The sequence below is a fragment of the Ipomoea triloba genome, chromosome 13, assembly GCF_003576645.1.
Source record: "Ipomoea triloba cultivar NCNSP0323 chromosome 13, ASM357664v1".
NCBI classification, from domain to species: domain Eukaryota; kingdom Viridiplantae; phylum Streptophyta; class Magnoliopsida; order Solanales; family Convolvulaceae; genus Ipomoea; species Ipomoea triloba.
Genome location: NC_044928.1, coordinates 20,417,886 through 20,432,689, shown reverse-complemented (window position 1 = coordinate 20,432,689; position 14,804 = coordinate 20,417,886). Strand labels below are relative to the sequence as shown.

The following is a 14,804-nucleotide window of genomic DNA, read 5'->3' as shown; positions in this document are numbered from 1 at the left end:
CAAATATTTGGAGAATATAACATTTTTGGTATTAATTGATAATTCCTATAAATTTTTGTATGAATTCAAAAATATATCTTTTCAGGGATTGGACAATATAACATTTTTGGTATTAATTGATAATTCCTAAATTTTTTTATATGAATTCAAAGATATACCTTTTCAGGATTATAACGTTCAGGTCAATAAATACTACCCCTAATCAACTTAATTAACACCAATCACCTTAATTACTACATATTAAATTTGGTATATACATTTTTCATTAAAAAAAATTAATATATACAATTCTACCAAATTTAACATTTTTTACATATAATTGAAATAATAATATATTTAATTTAATATTTTAATATTATAGATATTTTTAATTTTATTTTTTATTTGTTTTGAATTTCAATTAAAAAAATTATGTGAGAATTTATGTGTTAAGTTTGTGGATCTAGGAGAGAGAAAATGAGTCAAAATCCTAATAGTGAAACCTAAACTACCCCAAGGATGACAAACCCAAGGACTCAATCGTATGGATATGTAAATGTAGACATCCAAATATATGTATAATTTTTTCACGCTTCATGCATATATGCTTAAATTATATTACTGCAGTTTACATGGGAAGCATTTGAAGGGAATTTCAATATTATAGATTTATATTTTTTTTTATTAAGAAGGAACAAATTAACCATATTAAAATAGTCACATTAAAAAGTTTAAAAAAATTATGTGATTTGTTTGTAAGAATGAGAAATATTTTTCTTTTTATTATTCCAAGTTTCATTTTTGTGAACATAGCAATAACTAATGGAAAATATAAAAATTTCTTTTTTCGAACTTTAGCAACCCGCCTTCCAAAATGAATTTTTTTCCCTAATATACTTCGGAGTAATTTCTAACTAGCAGTTGGCCCGTGCGATGCACGGAATGAAAATATATCAAGTGAAATGAAATATTGGAGAAAAAGGAAAAAAGATAAAAGAGTATTAATAATTAAATAATTATAAATTATTAAAGACCTCTTNTCCGGGGCATTTTTGTAATATCAAATATTTGGAGAATATAACATTTTTGGTATTAATTGATAATTCCTATAAATTTTTGTATGAATTCAAAAATATATCTTTTCAGGGATTGGACAATATAACATTTTTGGTATTAATTGATAATTCCTAAATTTTTTTATATGAATTCAAAGATATACCTTTTCAGGATTATAACGTTCAGGTCAATAAATACTACCCCTAATCAACTTAATTAACACCAATCACCTTAATTACTACATATTAAATTTGGTATATACATTTTTCATTAAAAAAAATTAATATATACAATTCTACCAAATTTAACATTTTTTACATATAATTGAAATAATAATATATTTAATTTAATATTTTAATATTATAGATATTTTTAATTTTATTTTTTATTTGTTTTGAATTTCAATTAAAAAAATTATGTGAGAATTTATGTGTTAAGTTTGTGGATCTAGGAGAGAGAAAATGAGTCAAAATCCTAATAGTGAAACCTAAACTACCCCAAGGATGACAAACCCAAGGACTCAATCGTATGGATATGTAAATGTAGACATCCAAATATATGTATAATTTTTTCACGCTTCATGCATATATGCTTAAATTATATTACTGCAGTTTACATGGGAAGCATTTGAAGGGAATTTCAATATTATAGATTTATATTTTTTTTTATTAAGAAGGAACAAATTAACCATATTAAAATAGTCACATTAAAAAGTTTAAAAAAATTATGTGATTTGTTTGTAAGAATGAGAAATATTTTTCTTTTTATTATTCCAAGTTTCATTTTTGTGAACATAGCAATAACTAATGGAAAATATAAAAATTTCTTTTTTCGAACTTTAGCAACCCGCCTTCCAAAATGAATTTTTTTCCCTAATATACTTCGGAGTAATTTCTAACTAGCAGTTGGCCCGTGCGATGCACGGAATGAAAATATATCAAGTGAAATGAAATATTGGAGAAAAAGGAAAAAAGATAAAAGAGTATTAATAATTAAATAATTATAAATTAAAAAAGATAAAAGAGTATTAATAATTAAATAATTATAAATTATTAAAGACCTCTTTGTAAACTACATTAATAGTAAAATTACAATTTTGTTTTGATTTATCACATATAAAAATAGTAAAATTACAATTTTGTTTTGATTTATCACATATAAAATCTAACTCAACCTAAATTTTAATTGTCTATTGTGAATATTTAGTATGTAAATTAAGTATTTTGAATCCAAATTCACCTTGCAAGGTGGAAGTCCACAAAATAATTTTCCAATTGAAGATAATTTTGAGCCCAAAAATAGTTCATTTTTCTTTTGGTCTTATACAATAGATCTATATTTTAATATAAATAAATATTAAGTATTTTACAAAGTTATGTTATTTGAAATATTAACATTATCCTATGTTATTAAAAACTATTAATGTTATTAAATTTCATATGGGTAATAAGTTTGATGTACGTGTGTATAAATATAAATTGATATTGATGATTCATTCAATATTTGAAGCTGATTATTCATTTCAAAGATTTTTAAATTATATTCCATATACATTATCTTATCTTTAAAAGTTATTTTAATTATAATTAAGTATATTACAACGAATAAAATCAAAATATTGTAACATAATACAAATAATTCAATTTAAACTTTTAATGATTGTTCAAAAAATAATTCCATCGCACTCTATCCTCCTCTCACACCTCTCATCGTCTCCCTCTGTCTCGCAGTCTCCCCGGTTACAGTCCTCCGCCAGTCCGTGTATCCTATGTTCCTCTCCCGTCTTCCTCGTCGACATTCTCTCTCTCTCTCTCTACCAGTCCATTTCTGCAACTCTCGTTTATCTCCTCTCAGAATTGTTCCGATCTGGAAACCATGGCTATATTATGTAAGGTCCAAGTGATGATAAACCACGAAAAAGCCTCTACGCTACTCGTCCTCAGGTTTGATTCTTCTTACACCTTAATGAAATATGATTTCCTTTTAGTTTAATTCCTCGAATTTATGACTGTTATTTAACGAATATGAGCATTTTCAACACATTTTCTACATAATTGTTTAAGGATCTACAGTTTCGATGCGGGAAAATATATATCTAGGATTTTTAATTCATGTCTTGAAATGAATGTCAAAATAATCGTAATTAATGTAGTTGGAAATTCAATTCTCGGTCTTTATCCTGTAATTTACCATTATTTATTTTAGTTGATTGATGATTTAGCAGATTCTATTTCGATTTCATATTCCTGTTATATTGTATCTAAAAATTTTAAGAAAGTGAAATAGTAAAGTGTGTAAAAGATAAGTTTATGAATTTCATAATCTGTTGACATGCATGTCAACCTAGCCCGACTTATTTTAATTTACTTAATTTCTCAATTTCTCAATTAACATCATGTGTTCATTTAGGTATTTTTAGGGTTATTTTATACTAATTTATAAATTTTTAAATTGGTTCTAACACGTTTGAATGTATGCAGGTTCAATTATAAATTACGGCATGAAAAAAAGATAAGTATTTTAATTGTTTAAGCATAACTGTGTTGCAATGAATGCAATCTAATGTAAAAGATATTGTTATATTAACAGACATTGCACTTGAATTTTAATAGTCCCTGATTATTTTGTGAATACTTAAGTTATTAACCGTTCTTTTCTTTTAAACTGACTACTAAACCAACTTGTTTCTTAAGCAAATGATGATACTACAGATGCACAAATATGTCTCTACATTATGATCTTTCATTATGATAAGTGTAATAGATTCATTAATTGATTTTTCTCACTATGTTTTCCAGATACAGTACATCACTATCCTGTTTAAGAAGCTTTTCACAACTTTTACTTTTGAAAGAAGTTTTGCAGTTGATGTAGATTCAAATTGAATGAATTTTAACACACTAATCTTACTCATTTATTTTGCAGATTGGATCTATATGGAATATAAAACTTCAAGAATAAGGTAAATGATTATATTTAGTTTTTATTTAATGTCTTTAATGATGAATACATTGACATTACATGAGACCCCCACAACTGAGAAGAGATCAAACTTTACTTCAAAGAATTTAAGTAGACCTAATACCTAATTCTACCCCTTTACAGAAATGTGTTGACTAACTTCTAACTGTATGGTTCATAATCTTTGCACATGGTTTCTAACCTTTTAATAAGATAAAAATTTGATGTCAAGCAAAAACTGATCTTTNTTGTAAACTACATTAATAGTAAAATTACAATTTTGTTTTGATTTATCACATATAAAATCTAACTCAACCTAAATTTTAATTGTCTATTGTGAATATTTAGTATGTAAATTAAGTATTTTGAATCCAAATTCACCTTGCAAGGTGGAAGTCCACAAAATAATTTTCCAATTGAAGATAATTTTGAGCCCAAAAATAGTTCATTTTTCTTTTGGTCTTATACAATAGATCTATATTTTAATATAAATAAATATTAAGTATTTTACAAAGTTATGTTATTTGAAATATTAACATTATCCTATGTTATTAAAAACTATTAATGTTATTAAATTTCATATGGGTAATAAGTTTGATGTACGTGTGTATAAATATAAATTGATATTGATGATTCATTCAATATTTGAAGCTGATTATTCATTTCAAAGATTTTTAAATTATATTCCATATACATTATCTTATCTTTAAAAGTTATTTTAATTATAATTAAGTATATTACAACGAATAAAATCAAAATATTGTAACATAATACAAATAATTCAATTTAAACTTTTAATGATTGTTCAAAAAATAATTCCATCGCACTCTATCCTCCTCTCACACCTCTCATCGTCTCCCTCTGTCTCGCAGTCTCCCCGGTTACAGTCCTCCGCCAGTCCGTGTATCCTATGTTCCTCTCCCGTCTTCCTCGTCGACATTCTCTCTCTCTCTCTCTACCAGTCCATTTCTGCAACTCTCGTTTATCTCCTCTCAGAATTGTTCCGATCTGGAAACCATGGCTATATTATGTAAGGTCCAAGTGATGATAAACCACGAAAAAGCCTCTACGCTACTCGTCCTCAGGTTTGATTCTTCTTACACCTTAATGAAATATGATTTCCTTTTAGTTTAATTCCTCGAATTTATGACTGTTATTTAACGAATATGAGCATTTTCAACACATTTTCTACATAATTGTTTAAGGATCTACAGTTTCGATGCGGGAAAATATATATCTAGGATTTTTAATTCATGTCTTGAAATGAATGTCAAAATAATCGTAATTAATGTAGTTGGAAATTCAATTCTCGGTCTTTATCCTGTAATTTACCATTATTTATTTTAGTTGATTGATGATTTAGCAGATTCTATTTCGATTTCATATTCCTGTTATATTGTATCTAAAAATTTTAAGAAAGTGAAATAGTAAAGTGTGTAAAAGATAAGTTTATGAATTTCATAATCTGTTGACATGCATGTCAACCTAGCCCGACTTATTTTAATTTACTTAATTTCTCAATTTCTCAATTAACATCATGTGTTCATTTAGGTATTTTTAGGGTTATTTTATACTAATTTATAAATTTTTAAATTGGTTCTAACACGTTTGAATGTATGCAGGTTCAATTATAAATTACGGCATGAAAAAAAGATAAGTATTTTAATTGTTTAAGCATAACTGTGTTGCAATGAATGCAATCTAATGTAAAAGATATTGTTATATTAACAGACATTGCACTTGAATTTTAATAGTCCCTGATTATTTTGTGAATACTTAAGTTATTAACCGTTCTTTTCTTTTAAACTGACTACTAAACCAACTTGTTTCTTAAGCAAATGATGATACTACAGATGCACAAATATGTCTCTACATTATGATCTTTCATTATGATAAGTGTAATAGATTCATTAATTGATTTTTCTCACTATGTTTTCCAGATACAGTACATCACTATCCTGTTTAAGAAGCTTTTCACAACTTTTACTTTTGAAAGAAGTTTTGCAGTTGATGTAGATTCAAATTGAATGAATTTTAACACACTAATCTTACTCATTTATTTTGCAGATTGGATCTATATGGAATATAAAACTTCAAGAATAAGGTAAATGATTATATTTAGTTTTTATTTAATGTCTTTAATGATGAATACATTGACATTACATGAGACCCCCACAACTGAGAAGAGATCAAACTTTACTTCAAAGAATTTAAGTAGACCTAATACCTAATTCTACCCCTTTACAGAAATGTGTTGACTAACTTCTAACTGTATGGTTCATAATCTTTGCACATGGTTTCTAACCTTTTAATAAGATAAAAATTTGATGTCAAGCAAAAACTGATCTTTGTTATCCCTGAGTTTCTTCTAATCAGGTGTTGGTGCAACCATTGGTGCTGGGGTTTATATTCTTGTTGGAAGAGAAGCTAGAGAGCACACAGGGCCATCACTTGCTCTTTCTTTCTCTATATATGTGGAATAGCAGCTGCTCTTCCTGCTTTTTGCTATGCAGAGCTTGCATGTCATTGTCCATCTGCTGGGTGTGCATATCATTTCTCATTTGTCTGCATAGGAGAAGGGTAAATAGGAATTTCTTCAATGTACTTGCCCTGTGTCTCTTTCTAAACTCTATGCTTATTATGAATCTTAAATCTTATATTTTGTTCATTACTCATTATTTGTACCTATAATCTCTACATTTCACACTACCACATACTTCTGCTTATTTGAAGGCATTAAAGATGTAGAAAACAACACAAAAGTATAGAAAAGAGAAAGTTACCTCAATGTGTGTGATCTGGCAATATATTTTTCCCAAGGACTAACATTTGAGACATTTGTAGGCTTTCAGACTGGGAGGAAGAAGACAGACACAGAGAAAGTGTGTTAGGTACGTATGACATTCTATTCTTAAAGGCCATGGATATACCTTTCCTTTGCTTCAAATGAACAGAACCTGAGATTAAGAATCAACAGATATTCGTTTTTATTTAAAAAATCAGTAGCCCTATTAGTGTATACCTTCTCATCTCCAAGTAAATAGTAGCCCTATTAGAAAGAAACAAAATACCATCATCATGAAATACCAAAACAGACACAAAAAAATATATAGATACCAAAGCTCACTGCATAAATATTTAAAAATAGAGAAAGTGCACAACAAAATGTTTACAACTAATTGAATTCTTCTAGAGATAGAGCTTTAAAATGATTTTAAAAAAAAGAAGGAAATAATGATGTATCACCTCTTTACTTGATCTTTCCCTCCTGCAGTTGTGCTTCAATTGAAATGTTGGTTTTCATCCACCATTTACAGATAGTTGCTTCCTCTCCAGCAATAGCTGCTTCCTCTCCGGCAAAGCTTGCTTCCTCTCCAGCAATAGCTGCTTCCTCTCCGGCAAAGCATCTGGAATCACTGTTGCCCTTCGATCACACATCATTTCATCATTCTCCTCCACAGCTGTGAAGACTTATTTATAGTGTCCTAGGTCTTGAAGATGGCAACAGTCATCCTCATTATAGTGTCCTAGGTCTTGAAGATGGCAACAGTCATCCTCAATTTAAATTCATTATGCATTTCTCCATGTATTTAATATCTTTTCTGATGTGTAAGCAACCTTTCGGATTCCAAGACATTTATATCTTAAATATGTTAAATGAATTTGAATTCCCCAAGAAATGCCCAAAACGACTTCGTTTTCCATGGGCGGGAAACTGAAATTTTTTTATTTATCAGAAAGTTGTTGCTTTTATATATATATAGACTCCTTATGTAATAAAAGAACAGAAGAAGAGGAAGAAGAAGAAGAAAGGTCTCCCTGAGCTCGCCGGTCCGACGTCTCTGTAATCGTCGACGATGAAGCTCTCATTTCCCTCGCCTCAAAGCCCTCTTCAAACCTAAAGAAGCCATCTTAGACCTTCGCCGGCAATGACCCGAAAGCATCGGCGTCCGCCGCCAAAGAGTATGTGACTGAGTTTGATGCTTCTAAAGCTCCGGCAGCAGCCGACTCTGTCGCCAATTATATAATCCCTCCGAAGGCCAACGAATGGGAGCCTCGCAAACGGATGAAGAATATCGACCTCCCTCCAATCCGGTCGTCCGACGATCAGCCGCTGCAATTCGAGGTTGACACCGGCTCGTCTGTGGAGCCGTCGTCCGATTCCGTGTCCTACGGTCTGAATATCCGCCAGTCTACCGACGATCCGAACACCGATAAGTCAGAAAACCCTAACCCTAGCCCTAATGTTGTCCCATGTTGCATAGGCTGAAAGAGGATCTGATGAGACTGTCGGATGATAACGGTATGGATGAGTTTACTGATATGCCCGTGGAGGGCTTTGGAGCTGCTCTGCTCAAGGGTTATGGTTGGAGTAAAGACAGAGGCATAGGCCGCAATGCAAAAGAGGATGTGAAAGTGAGAGAGTATAAAAGATGGTCTGCGAAGGAAGGGATTGGATTTACTGCTGAATTGCCAAACGATACTAAAGTGCATAAGGTTGATGGTGGAGAAAAGAGAGATAAGAAAACGAATGCCAATGGAAAGGAGGAAAGAGGGGAAAAGGAAGGGAAAGGATTGTTTGTGGGCAAGAACATAAGGATAGTTGACCTTTCCTTATAGATTATAGCGTGTATTATTCTTCGATTATTGTCAACAGAGAATGTTGTACCTGAGCAATAATCATTTCAGGTCAACCTTAATCAAGTATGTTTTCTCAAAACTCTAAGTATTTAAATTTGATATGTGTATATAATGTATTTGCCTAAATTTTGGAGATCAAAATTTTCATTTTGTGCGCCGATCTATGCAATAGTGAATGACTTGAGTTGTGTGTTTGTTAACTTTGTTTATAATAGCGAATGAATTCTTTATTTCTATGCAATAGTGATTGAAAATTATCATTGTTTCTGAGATTAATAATAATAATAATACTAATAAAAATTTTGAACTTTATACTACTCATTCTCTTTCAATTCCCATGTATACCAAACAATAAAATTTTTGAACTTTAACAATATTTAATATGATTATGCACGAATTACAAAACAAAATTTTTACAAATCTATATTTGATGTAGAAAATAATAATATTTTTTCTATTTAAAAAAATAAATTTTACAAAATATTATATGTTAGGACCCAACTTATACATTGTAAGAAAGAAATAATTCAGTCTAATATTTAACCCAACCCATTACAATAACTTGAACTATTCTGATATTAAAATCTAGCCCAATACAATCTGATCCGACCCAACTAACCCAAACCCAAACCCAACAACCCACGCTATAAATCCTATAACCCACCCGTTTGAAACCTAATCATTATTGCATAGACCATAGTCCACACAGTTATGTGAAGATATATACTATCAAATAATATACTTTCAATACAAAAATAATATACTTTTTATTTTTGGTCCGCAGTGATTTGCCTTCTAAACCCTAAACACATATTCTTCTGCAGACCTCCTCCTTTACTCCACCTTCCGTTCCTCGCATCATATATCTTCCAGCCGCTCCAAATCCACCATTTATGCTCTTCTTCTGGCACCCTTGTCCCCCAATACTGGAGGGCATTTAAAAAATTTGTTTTTGCGCCTCTCTCTGTCTCGCAAACTCTCCGGCGTCTTTGGCTCTCCGCCCTCTCGTTTCCGGCTCTCCACCATCGGCATCTTCAGCTCTCCGCCCTCGGCTTCTCCGGCTCTCCACCATCGGCATCTCGGGCTCTCTGCCCTCGGCGTTTCCGACTCTCTGCTCTCATCGTGTCCCTCTGTCTCGCAGCTTCTCCGGTTCCAATTCTCCGCCCTCGGCTTCTCCGGCTCCCTGCCCAGAGGGCTTTCATGTTCGAAGCCCCTCTCTCAGCATATCTGTGAGGTAATCCATCGAACAGGTGGTGTGTTTGAACCTATATCCATGTAAAGTACATGTTTTTATTCCTCCGAAATGCATGTTCGACTTTTACTGCAATTCCTCATTTTTTTTCACTTTCCACATTAGAATTAGGGTTAGGGTTAGGGTTTCACCTTTCAATTTCCCTTCCATCGCTCTTTTCTCCTTTCATCTTTCGATTCTTGTTCCTGGTTAGGAAATTCATTTTCCAATGTCAGAAATTAATAGGTAAATGCTAGTGTTTCAAATGCAATATCTTATATTTTAATAATTTGTCATTTGTATGCAGCTATACTTTTCAATAAATCGTATTTTTGGTTAGGAAATTCATTTTCCAATGTCAGAAATTAATAGGTAAATGCTACTGTTTCAAATGCAATCTCTTATATTAGAATTAGTACTCTATTCTCAAATTTCAATACTCAATTTTGTGATTAACTGTCTCTATTTGGTAACTTTGTTTAATTGTAATTGTTGTCTTGTTGATGATATTTTGTTTACAAATTATACATTTTAAAAAATTACAAAGTTGCAAGAAAAAAAAGGTTTTGAAATCAGAACTATTTGAAGTGTAAAATCTTATATTTGAATAATCTGTGTGCAGATATATTGATCAATGACAAAGAAAAATAGGTTGGGGAGGTTCGAACAAAAACAACAAACATCTTGGAGGCACTAAGAAAATGTAAATTTATTTTTCTGTAAATGTAATATTTCCAGATTTCTCTTTGAGTATAAATATATATAATGTGTAATTATTTAGTAAGTAACTGTAATTGTTAAGTGATTAGCTATTAATGTTTTCTTCCTATAATATTACATTGAACAATATTTATTTGATATTATTGCTTTATAAATTAAAATAAATAACATGTTCATTTTAGTATTCAAGTGGAATTCTAAGTACTTAGAATGCATACTGGGCATGGTTTATGAACATATAAACTAATATTTCTAATAATATGAGGAAAGTAAACATTCTCTAATATTTCAATACTATTTAGTCTCAAAATTAAATGAACTGACTAATGTTTATATTTCACTCTAATATTTTTATGTTTTAGCATAAATACAAATGTTGACTAACTAAATAATTTTATGTGTTTCTTGTATGTAAATTTCTATGTGTAAAATTTAGGTTGCTGGTGTTTACCTTTATTTTTGCTTGGAGGAAGTATGGTGTTTAATACTTGTGTGGAGAAAATGATGCCGAAAAGTTGATTAGCTACTCCGAAGCATGAACCTGAGAACTGATGCTCTTGGTTATCAAGAGGTAAACATATTTGCTATGAACTCTTCTGAATTATATTAGTAGAAGCAGAAACTGCGGAGTAGACCTTTTGAGTATATAGGAAGTAGCATGTACATGTTATGATAAAATCTAAATTCCATCACAGACCTAGTATTTTAGTCACCACACCAAGTTTTTTTTCTACATTCTGCAATTCAATACAGTCATAGAAAACTAAAATGAATTAGTACATGACATAGATGATTTTGGCTTCCTCTTGCCTCCTATTGATGTGGTTCTTTTCAATTTTCTGCATGAATGTAAAATATAACTTGTAAATTTGAAATGGGTTTTGTGAATGTTTAACTTTGAAATCTACATTTCTATCTTATATATAAGAGATACTAAAACTGGGGTTCTTATATATAAGACATACATCTGTATTCTAGTGCATGTGATTCTGTAAGTATAATGGTTTACTTTTGCTTCTAAATCTGACCATAAATTAATACACGATGTCTGTAATCACATATATAATTTTTTGCTATGATCATCAGACTTTACTCTTGATGATTTTAGGTGTCAATGGAATAGAGAATCCTTGGTAATGCAAGATTACATGTTGCTTGGTATGCTGTTGAAACCCTTCAACAAAGTGTTTCTAAAAGTGTTGTTATTCACCTGCATTGCAAATGTATCTATGCGTGGTTGAAACCTTTAAAGAAGGAAGGGTTCCTATCAGTTTTGTCTTGCCCAGTCCATTCCTTTCCCCAAAACGTATGAGAAAAACAAACAAAAAAAATGTAACTATTCATCACTGCATACAAATAAAAAATGTTGGATGTGCATACTATAAAATGTTTACAATTCTTTATGAAATAGAGATTTGAAATGATAAGAAAGGGAAATAATGAGTTGTTACCTCTTGTTTCCTGATCTTTTTCTCTCTGTGCAGTTTGGTTTCAATGTGAAAGTGGGATTCCACCTCAAGACATTCATAGTATTTATAGGTTATTTCCCACCAAGATTTAGATTCAAAAAGATGTAATGATTGTTTTGTAGCATGCTTGCTCTTATTGGAACTTGTAAAAGTAAAAATTACATTGGTAAATGATGTTAATTAATTACCTGTATATCTTTATCTTTATCTGCTTAAAAAGCAATTAATAGCTTGCGTGGGAAAATGGAATAGTCAGAACAATCAAAGTTAGCATTTAACATTCAAAGTCAGGTTATTTTATCAAGCAATCCATTTTAAACAGTAATTTAAAAAGGAAAAAAAAATCAGAATCCTTTGGGCGGGATTTTTGGCTCCATTGCGTTTCCCTAGGCTTTTGGCTATTTTATATAGTAAGATTTATTTTAGTTGATTGATGATTTAGCCGATTCTATTTCGATTTCATATTCCTGTTATATTGTATCTAAAAATTTTGAGAAATCTTTTTTTTGATGTTTGATAAAATTCTTAAATTGTTGATTGCCCAATTGCTCTGCAATGGACCTTTAGTCACATGTTTGCCTCTTTGACCAGTTATCTAGGTTCTTGTCTAAAAGAAGCTTTTTGGTGTGTTGCACAAAGGTGAAAATTAATAATAATGTTTTGTATTTTGTTATTTTTTCAGATTGTAATAAAAGAACAGAAGAAGAAGAAAGGTCTCCCTGAGCTCGTCGGTCCGACGTCTCTGTAATCGTCGACGATGAAGCTCTCATTTTCCCTCGCCTCAAAGCCCTCTTCAAACCTAAAGAAGCCATCTCAGACCTTCGCCGGCAATGACCCGAAAGCATCGGCGTCCGCCGCCAAAGAGTATGTGACCGAGTTTGATGCTTCTAAAGCTCCGGCAGCAGCCGACTCTGTCGCCAATTATATAATCCCTCCGAAGGCCAACGAATGGGAGCCTCGCAAACGGATGAAGAATATCGACCTCCCTCCAATCCGGTCGTCCGACGATCAGCCGCTGCAATTCGAGGTCGACACCGGCTCGTCTGTGGAGCCGTCGTCCGATTCCGTGTCCTACGGTTTGAATATCCGCCAGTCTGCCGACGATCCGAACACCGATAAGTCAGAAAACCCTAACCCTAGCCCTAATGTTGATCCCATGTTGCATAGGCTGAAAGAGGATCTGATGAGACTGCCGGATGATAACGGTATGGATGAGTTTACTGATATGCCCGTGGAGGGCTTTGGAGCTGCTCTGCTCAAGGGTTATGGTTGGAGTGAAGGCAGAGGCATAGGCCGCAATGCAAAAGAGGATGTGAAAGTGAGAGAGTATAAAAGATGGTCTGCGAAGGAAGGGATTGGATTTACTGCTGAATTGCCAAACGATACTAAAGTGCATAAGGTTGATGGTGGAGAAAAGAGAGATAAGAAAATGAATGCCAATGGAAAGGAGGAAAGAGGGGAAAAGGAAGGGAAAGGATTGTTTGTGGGCAAGAACATAAGGATAGTTGGAGGTAGGGAAATTGGAATGAAAGGAAAGGTTGTGGAGGTGAAGAGCGGTGGGAATATGGTTATTAGGCTTTCCAGTGATGACAGGGAAGTAATTGTCCAATCATCTGATGTTGCAGAGTTGGGTTCTGTAGAAGAGGAGAAGTGTATGAGGAAGTTGAAGGAGTTGAAGATTAAAGACAGCAATAAAGATTCATCTAGTGTTAGACACCGTAGAGAAAGTAGAGATGAAGTAACGAGGGATAGGGAAATTAGGGAGGAAAGAGCAAGGGACAGGAGAAAGGACAGCAAGCGTAGTAGAGATGAGTCAAATGCCAAGGGAGTTGAACAAATTTCTTGGCTAACTAGTCATATAAGAGTTAGGGTTATAAGTAAGGCGTTGAAAGGAGGAAAATTATATTTGAAGAAAGGAGAAGTGGTGGATGTGGTAGGGCCATCAACTTGTGATATATCAATGGATGAGAGCCGGGAGTTGATTCAAGGTGTGAATCAGGATCAGCTTGAGACGGCACTCCCAAGGCGCGGTGGTCCTGTACTTGTTTTGTGTGGTAGGCATAAGGGCGTGTATGGAAGCCTTGTAGAGAGGGATACAGAGAAGGAAACTGGTGTTGTCCGACATGGTGATACACACGAGTTACTCAATGTGAGACTTGAGCAAATTGCAGAATATACAGGAGATCCTAGTTACATCGGCTATTGAAGAATCCATTCAATTGTTGCTTGGCATTGACTGGTTGGGGATGCCACTTAAATTGAAGGTATCTTTGAGTTTTGTGCTTGCTTCATTGACCTGTCATAGCTTTCAAAGTTTGAAATTATATTATTTTTATATTGTATTGCTGTTATATAGCTAGTTGAAGTTTTATGGATCCTTCCTTGTCTCGTTTATGTTGTGATTATAATATGTTGTTTGCGCCATGTTTCATGAGAAAATACAAATTTCAGTGGATGTTGAAGTATGAAGTTCTTATGTTTCCAAGTTGTAGATCCCACCATGGATCTCTATAAGTATTTCATATTAGGAGGATTTTAAAGGCATGATCATTACCAATAAGATTGAGCATATGCATAAAACCAAAAAAAAACAAAAAAAAAACTGTTTAACTACTTAATATAAAGGCTATCAGAGAAGGCTTTAAAAAAAAACCAAGGCAGCAAAGAGGGTTATCATGCTAGATCTAGTTTGTTGCATATTTTCTTTAAAAGTGGGGATTCACTGGAGAAATTTGCATTTCTTGTGT

The 14,804-nt window shown here is 32.2% G+C and overlaps 1 protein-coding gene and 1 long non-coding RNA gene across 6 annotated transcripts; both read left to right on the top strand.

Moving 5' to 3' along the window:
- The first annotated feature begins 6,849 nt into the window (after window positions 1–6,849).
- Window positions 6,850–7,658, top strand: LOC116002816. The gene is made up of 3 exons (XR_004094554.1): window positions 6,850–6,887; window positions 7,359–7,485; window positions 7,528–7,658. It is a non-coding gene; the product is annotated as an uncharacterized LOC116002816 (long non-coding RNA).
- Window positions 7,659–9,471: 1,813 nt separating this feature from the next.
- On the top strand, window positions 9,472–14,526 carry LOC116002446 (protein MOS2-like). 5 transcript variants are annotated; one of them, XM_031242589.1, is made up of 5 exons: window positions 9,473–9,871; window positions 10,176–10,240; window positions 10,491–10,571; window positions 11,025–11,159; window positions 12,740–14,526. In XM_031242589.1, exon 5 carries the CDS (start codon window positions 12,815–12,817, stop codon window positions 14,261–14,263), a length of 1,449 nt encoding a protein of 482 aa, XP_031098449.1. In that variant the 5' UTR covers window positions 9,473–9,871; window positions 10,176–10,240; window positions 10,491–10,571; window positions 11,025–11,159; window positions 12,740–12,814; the 3' UTR covers window positions 14,264–14,526. The 5 variants fall into 5 exon arrangements, with proteins under 5 accessions (XP_031098447.1, XP_031098449.1, XP_031098448.1 ...); XM_031242587.1 differs by lacking the exons at window positions 10,176–10,240; window positions 10,491–10,571 and adding an exon at window positions 11,697–11,746 and having other exon boundaries at window positions 9,472–9,871; XM_031242588.1 differs by lacking the exon at window positions 10,176–10,240.
- The last annotated feature ends 278 nt before the right edge of the window (window positions 14,527–14,804 follow it).

Excerpts from the sequence above, each read along its gene's own strand:
- LOC116002446 (XM_031242587.1), top strand. The coding sequence starts at position 12,815 with ATGAAGCTCTCATTTTCCCTCGCCTCAAAGCCCTCTTCAAACCTAAAG.